The sequence below is a fragment of the Gavialis gangeticus genome, unplaced genomic scaffold (genome assembly GCF_001723915.1).
Source record: "Gavialis gangeticus isolate Ggan-Ray unplaced genomic scaffold, GavGan_comp1, whole genome shotgun sequence".
NCBI lineage: Eukaryota > Metazoa > Chordata > Crocodylia > Gavialidae > Gavialis > Gavialis gangeticus.
In genome coordinates this window covers 19405321-19413909 of record NW_017729014.1, presented here as the reverse complement: position 1 = coordinate 19413909, position 8589 = coordinate 19405321, and the positions used below count along the sequence as shown (strand labels likewise).

The following is an 8589-nucleotide window of genomic DNA, read 5'->3' as shown; positions in this document are numbered from 1 at the left end:
AAAAAAAAAAAAAAAAAAAAAATCACAAACTGGAACTCTAAAGGTTCAGACCAAAGCACAAAGAAAACAAGCCCACAAAATCCAATCTTGTGATTTTTAAACCAGTACCATAATTCCGGGGATTCTGACTCATGGCTTTTTTGAGCAATTAGGATTTGTCATGCCAAGATGTGCTGCTCTCCAGAAGCAAGATGTGAGCACATCATGGGAATGCAAGTGAACAAGAGTTGTATAAACATATGCAAACAATCAAGTTAAGCACAGGCCTCTGGCTTCTGGATAGTGTTCAGCAGGATGCACCTTTCTGCAAAGGCCTCCTTTTAGTACTAAAGAAGAGATGCTCAGCTGATTTTTAGCCTGAGTTTTGTCCTTACAGTGAGGACCACGCTAAGGCTAGCATATGAATCTTAATATTGGTTTCAGCTTGAACCACACTTGTTAAATAGGTCTGGTTCACGTTACACTTTCAACATGAAAGAAGCCTAGTGAGAGTGTTGTTGATGAAAAGCATGTTGAGCACTAATGAGCACTGTCCACAAGTAATTTAAACATTTGGAAGCAACTGGCAATTTTCTATGCCGTTAAGAACTCAGCAATTACTTAGAGTCAGACTTACCATTAGCTCTCCCAAAAAACTCACAGTACTGACTAGTCCTTAACCTGACTCAAGTTTTAATACCCGTTTAATCCTCAAGCCTTCCTAGGAACGTAGGATCCGCCAAACCAGATCAGACCTTTTGTCCAAATCAGTCTGCATCCTGCCTCCAGCGGTGGCCACAAGGCTATGACTCAAACTTTTAGCAATGCAGATCCAACCACTTATAAAATGCTTTACACATGGGCAAAGTCGGAAAGAATTCCTCCCCAACTCCTGCGGTGAATAATGTCTATCGTGATGCACATGATTTGATTACCTGGTCCTTCACTTACGTAGTTAAAAGCATTAGTAAATTTAACCAGCCTTTTTTAATAGGTCAACCACAGTAGTTGAGTGATTTCACGCGACTGTGAATTGCACAGGTTTAAACATAGAGCAAAGAAACAGCTCTCTACTATATTCTTCAACTTACTAGTTTAGAGCAACTCTCTCACTGCACAATTAAAACAAGACTGACTAAAATCATTTAAAGTTAGGAAGGTTATGCTGAGAACTAAGCAAATGTCCTTTGGATGCCTCCTTTCTAGTGCTTAACAATGCCTTGCCTTTCAAGTTTCTCAGCACATAAGCTATAAACACGCCATGTTAGTTACCCAGCCCTCCTAACCCCCCCTCAAAAAAAAACAACCCAAAAAGGTCAACAAGGCTGCTAAATCTTTAAAAAACACATAGCAATAAAACCAGTATCTGATATCAATGTGACTTGCTAGTTAATTATCATACATGACCACTGGAGGTCTTTTAGTTCCACTGGAATTTCACCAACTTAGAGAAGCAAGGTTTTCTTGGCAATACCTTTTATTAGATCAACTACACAGTTGGAAAAGATGTTAGACAACATTTTGGGCACAAAGTGCCATTTGTCAAATATGGCATCTGCTAAGATATCACCCAAAAGAATCAGTTTGCCATCAGCCTAGCTAGAACTGAGCAGGTGAACGTGCCTTTCAAAGCAGCACACTCTTAACATCAACACCCTCCCAACAAAGTGATAACCCTAGGAGCCAACATTTCACTCTCCCTTTTCTAAGAATCCATACCCTATCCATATCTTAGCAGTACTTCTCACATTTACCAAATTAATCCTTTCTGCCACTCACTCTAACAGGCCCTAAACTCTCAATTTATAGCCAAGAGGTAAAACTTGCAGCCTCCAAGCAAAGTATCTATTCAAACCCTATTTCTACACTTATCCTTCTCAGTTCAGTGTTCTGGCAACAACCCCAATTAAATCCCTTCACTATATATACATATTGTGATATATAGATACATCACAATAGCAATTCTAGAAAACCAAAAACTTATTATATAGCATCTTCTACCCTTGTCCCTTATAATCTAACTTGTCTCTTGCACGTACAAAATTCACCCTGGAACAGCAGGCAGGAGACTTGCATCTTAAAGAACCACTATAATGCAAATTAATAAATGGAAAAGTTCTGTTAGCTTTTGTACAGGTTTGTTTGGCAACTATAATTTATTTGCAAGTTAAAAGGAACTAGGGGGGACCAGAAGGGTTTGGGGGAGACACTGTCTCCCCTAGCGCCCGCTGGCATAACAAGGAGTAATGGGCACAAGTTGATGGAGAGGAGGTATAGACTGGACATCCGCAAAAACTACTTCACAGTTAGGGCGGCTAGGAGCTGGAACCAACTTCCAAGGGAAGTGGTGCTGGCCCCTACCCTGGGGGTCTTTAAGAAGAGGCTGGATGCCTACCTGGCTGGACTCATTTGAGTCCCGTTTTTGTTTTGGGGTTTTGTTGTTCTCCCGCCCTGGCGGGGGGTCGGGCTAGAAGATCTATTAGGTCCCTTCCGACCCTAAATCTATGAAACTATGAAACTATGAATATTTCTAACAGAAATGAAAATTACCCAGATTTAATACAGTGACATACAGCTGGCTTTTGCTTAAAAAAGAAAATTGTCCAAGTTTACAAGAACGACACGGTTTTAAGTGACAATGTTATGAATCCATGAGTCCATGTTGGTTTCACTCTCAATAAAAAAAACAAAAAAAACAAAAAAACCTGTAATAGGAAATGTCAGAGGCAGATTACCTCATTTAACTGAATTTTCAGCAGAAGTATTTCTGTGGCTTCCCATGGAAAATTCATCCAGACAGTTGTTAAAAAAAAAGATGCCACAATGCCTTTTACTGCATCACACTCTGCAGGTATACCCTCCCCTTTTGAGTCATTTCTAGTTTTCCATGTCTTCCATTCTTTAAGTTCACCACGGAAGATTCAGCAACACAAAAAAGCTCTTGCATCACAGACAAACTCATAAGAGTAGCAGCAATTTTCTTGAACCTTTGAATTCCCTACACATGTGGTGTAGCTATCTGTTTGACAGAGCTCAGTGCAGGCATGCCCCTAGCTTATTTTGTTATAAATATGGCTTGCTCATTGCCCCTCTTGCAGTTTCTATTTCTGGCGAGCACCTCTGGCTGCCGAAGGGAGGAACATGCTGAGAATATGCAAGATCAAATATCAGAAACCTGGTCAAGTTGCGAGAGTTCTTCCCTCCCTGCATCCTCTCGCAACCCACTTCTTCCACTGACATGCTATCTTCTACAAAGGACTGAAGCCAGGTGTGGTAATCCATTATCGGAGACACAGCCAGTGACGTGAGAGCAGACCTTCAGACAGAAGGTCAACTTAACATATTCCAAGTTTACCTGAAGGTTAAGTGTCATTTCTGGTGCAAATGAAACATAAGCAGCAGCTACTCTGTATACAAACATAAGAAGCATCTCAGACACAGTGTTTTCATTTTTTTTCCCCTTGGAAGAGGTCCTAGTTCAAGTTAGGAAACTACTGTCTGCAAAGCTTAAACTTAGTGAAGGACTCAGTATATTGCACCGGTATACGAAGAGATCAGATTTATGCTTACGGATTAGGTTAATCCTTCATCTGTTTTTTTTTTTTTTTTTTGCACTCTTAACTTTATATTACTGTAACCCAGAGATCCCTATCAGCAAAGACACTTTAAATTGACAGTTCTTGTCCCCAAAAAACATTGTCAGTCTAAAGAAGCATAGGTCAAATCCAATTCAAAAGCATCTTTGGACTCCTGTATACTGAGAGAAGGATCAGTTTTGGCAGCAACCATTATAATTGGCTGTGTGTGTAATGTAACCTATTTTTGATAACCCATAGCAACTTGATTTCTCCAGAGATGAGATTAGGTTTGGTGTGGCAAATAGGTAATACTGTTTGCTAGTAAATTTACTAGCAAGTCCACATATGCACTTGTAAATTAAAGGCAAAAGAAATAATCCAAACTATTCCCATATAGCTGGTGAAATGTAAATGCCATTTTCATTGTGGGGGAATTGATTTCCATTATCAATTTCCTGGGAAAGCAAGCTATACGTTGAGCACCACGGTGGAAGCTGATAGTTTGATTACTTATAGGACATTTTCTGAACTGCAGACTATGGAGTACGGTCTGGTGTTCTGTGACATTATGAAAGGGATCCAGTGCTCTTCAGAAGTCCCAGGTTTCCAACTCTTAAAATATATGCTGTTTGCACCACAAATGACACTGATGTTGCAGCATTCTCTTTGGTGAGCAGCACTGAAGTGATCTGCAGTTTAACATCTTATGGTTTGACAGTACAGGCTTGAATTAAAACATTCCACTATTCATGACAAGTTAAAGAAAATACCCCAAAAGGTAAGTATTCATCATCAAGCCACATCTGCCAACTGCTGATACATATCTGATTTTCAAACTGTAGTTCTTGCAGCTTTTGCTGTGTACCAAAGCCCATGGTAATGCAATTCACGCACTGGAAATAAAACTACAAACTTTTGTTAGATATTCTAGTAGAGACACTGGTGTCAGAAATGAATTTTTGGACTGGCCGAAAGACATCCTGAGAAGAAGCAACATCCGTTACAAGCAAATATCCTGTTTAGGGGAAATAAAATGCAGGCTGAAGTTTTAACAAATTGTTTTGAATAGCTTTATTGCAGCGTAGTCTCAAAGAATGTGATGACCCCGTATTTTTGATGTCGTTAATGACACCCTTAAGCAAGATTGTATGTGCCCAATTAGACTTCTTTCAGGAAAAAAAAAAATATCGGTCTAAAATGGAAACGGTGATGAACATACTTTCTTATAAGGAAGGAGGAACACCGATATGAGAGAAGCAGGTTTCCCAAGAAGATCAGGAACCTACCTTGTATCAGTCTTATCAAATACAGGGTCCCACTGATTCTGGAGAACTGCTCAGTGACAACACTTCCAGAATGTACCTGTACGGTTACAGAAGCCAAATCTCCTGCTGCACAAAATACCTTCTCTGTTGAATGTTTTATCCAATTAATACTACTCACCAAGTCAATTAAATCGCTGAGGTTTTTCTCTATCTGCTGGGGAGGCAGACGCCTCATTAAATCCAAGGCACAATCCAGCTGCTGGTCACTCTGTGGAAAGAAGAAGATTGGTCATTCGCAGTCAGTGCAAAAGCTGGATTTGTTCACGTAAGGACTTAATAGAAAAAAATGTATTCACTGTTCAAGAGCAGCACTCTCCCTTTGCACCACAGCTGGTGTACACAAGTAGAAGTATTGGCTCTAGTTTCAGATCATCTGTCATATTGTACCTCTGAATACAATCCATTTCAACAGAATTCAATATTCAATAGAATAAATGTCTGGCCACTATCAGAGTATTAATCTCATATTGGAGCGCATGAGTACAAGGGCTCCCCAAACTGAATATGGCATTAAAAAAAAACCCACAATCTTATGCTGTATTACCTTCACACCCTAAGCTAACAAACTAAACACTCTGGCTGACACAGACAACTTCATTCTCATCCGGAAACACATACATTTTGACACCCATCACCCATAACGGAGCTTGCTCTTTTACTGCGCTGAGAACCCATAACGGAGCTTGCTCTTTTACTGCGCTGAGAAAATGCAATAGCCTAGTCAAGTCACTGTTCATTCCAGTATTGTATGTTGTTTATGCAATTCAAACCTCTGCACAGAAAATAAAGCAAAACATTTGTAGACTATTTCTACCATAGAAGGCAAGATCTGAGAATAGATAATTCTACTGTCTTAATTTAAAGCAGGAACTTGCTCCATATTCAAGGCACTGGCTGCTTACATACTGCTTTTCAAACCCTTGTAATGTGCATGTTAAATTGAAGAGCTGACAAAGTTAGTCCCTTCTCCTCCACTAATGTCACTTCCTTATTTTCATTAGGTTGAAATGCAAGCCACGTACAAGATGAAGATTTGAATCGGATAAGAATTCTCCAACTTCCACAAAGGTCTCTCCCTTCCGCGATTAAGTCCTCTTGGAGAGCTCAGGAAATTATGCACATAGTGTGAACTATTGGCACTAAAGAGCAAATACAAGTCCAATGTGTTGGGGGAAGTAGAGGGAGGGATGTGTGAAATCAACAGCTTCTATTTTCTGGACTATCTAAAGCCACTGTTTTCTCAAACAAGACATGCCACTATAGACTGACACTAAAATGAATCTTCCAGCTGTACCAATTCTGTTACTGATACCAGGCACTACAACTTTATTGCTTGGTCATAGTTATAGCCACAAGCACACTTTTTATTCCTGAAGAGCATTTGGGTACAGTGGGTTCCCCAGCCATAAATCAGTATATATATGTTCCTTGCCACTGGGCATATACCTATGCAGCAACCTCCAGTAGCAATGGAAATCAACATTTTGTAGGCATGTTCCAGTCAGCAGGTCACAATTCCACCAAATTGTAGAAAAGGTTGTTTTTTTGCTCTTTCAGTCATTGCTAATCTTAACTTTAGAATTTCTCATGCTAATATTCTACCCAAACTTTCACAATGATGATTAAAAAGAGGCTTCATACATGACATACTGGCGTTCACACAGTATTAGAACACCTACCCCTCTCAAAAGGAAAGTAAGAGGGTGAGCGCTTCCTCTCCAAGTCAGCTGCGCCCTAGCAGTCAGGGAGGAAACTCAGTTTCAAATACCAGCTAGTCACTCAGAGGCATTCCATCATCTACAATATTCACTATGAAAAGTGGAAACAGCTAGTTAGTGCTTTTTCCCCCCCTTCTTAACTATACCTCTAAGCATTCTTACTGAATAAACCTTTTAGCTCAAGTTAAAATTAACAAGGGATTCCTTGTCAGATGCAATCTGAACACCTGCAATGCACTTTACTATTATTAGGCATTTTTGAAAAATGCTACCCTAGCATTTATTCCCATGTGAAGAACAATTTTTCCAACTATTTAGTTGGTCTAATAAAAGGGATCACATTTACTCAAAGAACCTTGTCTGTCTATGTCTTAGACCAACACGGCTACAACCAACAACCCTAGCAAGCATTACTCTAACTCCAAAGGGGCTCCTCACAGAAGAGTGAAACAATACATATTCAGTGAACAGTTTCCAACTAGAATACAGGTGATGTCAGATAAAATGCAGCAGATTTCAGCTACGCAAAGAGCCAAGTGCATGTGGCCTACAAGTTGCCAATGTGATCTTCAGTAAAAACCAAGCCACTTAAGTAGCACCCCTGTGATTTAAAGGTGAAGACAAGCAATTCCTACAAGAAATCTCCATCTCCATTTCGTCTGAACATGAGTTTGGCAACTGAACTAACACATTAACATGCTGTTGATATCAGGTATGCCTGTGGACGATTCAGATTACTATTTACAGAAAATTAAAAGTTGCTAGGCTTGACCTTTTCAAGGGGTTTTATTTTTTGATAGAGCAGCCTCTCTGTTCATAAAAAGGGAAATGGTAATAGTAATGGGATGGGCTGTAAAAGAGAAGCCCTCATTGAAATGCAGCTCTCTGAAGAGCCGACTGGCAAACAAGAATAAAAACAGTCTGCAGAACCATGATGTCTTTCAGTGAGGGAAAACAAAAAAGGTTCAGCATTAATCTAACTCTTTCTTTATGAAGGAGCCTCTCCAAAGCAACTGGGACTGTTTCCTTTGGTTTTACGGGTTGCAAATCCTTCCTTTCTAGACCTCTATTGCTCTGTTTGGACATGTGTACAAAAAGTTTCTTTCCCCAGCTTCTTTCCCCAGACAGTGTTTGCCTCTTAAACAGATAAACTTGTAACAGTGCCTTCCAGGACAAAAAAAAAAAAATCAGACAAATTGGAACAAGACCTCATTTTCTAGCCAGACATCTACAGAAGCTTGCAAAATTTGATACAACATTGCCTCTTCTCACCAACTGTAGATTACAAAACCTAGAGAGAAAGTAGGAAGCAGTGTTCATTACAAAATACTGTTATATGAGGGCCCTGCCATGACATTAGAGCCCAAGGAACTGCATCTCATTAGGTGACCTGTAAAGGAAAAGGAATTAGCTCTCTTCCCACCTCCACACCCAGCTAAACCAGATGCTTAAAGATCATCAGCTAAGGACACTTTTACCCCAGCTTAGATTGACATTTCATAATAAATGGGCCTACTTAGCAACTCACTGAAGGAAACTATTATAGCTGGGAAGCAGAGTTATGTTTGGTGCTTTTCTTTAAGATGTGGAGAGGGGAATCAATTCCTTTCCCCTTCTAACCTTGCAGTCCCCAGAGGAAGATACTATTTAGATGGCCTATGAATGCCCAGCTCCAGCAGCCAACCCTAGGCAAGGAAGCCTTCTAACCAAAGTATTGTCTTTACCTCCTGCTATCTCTTATGTCAAGGGAGGAAAGCTGGCACATGGTTGCAAGGTCATGCTCCCGACTGAAGGATCGTGGGAACGCTTATGGAAGTGCTTGTTCCTGCTCTGCCAGCTGGAATTGTTTAATAGGAGGCTGGAAAACTAAGGGAAGACAACAACATTAGGCACCATCATTAAGAAAGTGACTCCTAAAAAGTAAATGGTCGACAGCATAACAGGATTTTAAAACAAAAGCATCTTGAGTGACGCTATGGTTATGCAGTT

At 40.1% G+C, this 8589-nt stretch overlaps 1 protein-coding gene across 2 annotated transcripts in view; it reads right to left on the bottom strand.

Moving 5' to 3' along the window:
- The window catches only part of CAPZB (capping actin protein of muscle Z-line beta subunit), a 108660-nt gene that overhangs the window by 69779 nt on the left and 30292 nt on the right, over positions 1-8589 (bottom strand). For both annotated transcript variants that reach the window (XM_019511911.1, XM_019511912.1), the window contains exon 2: positions 5001-5090. In XM_019511911.1, coding sequence (XP_019367456.1) covers positions 5001-5090 — 90 coding nt within the window. The remainder of the gene's footprint in view (positions 1-5000; positions 5091-8589) is intronic.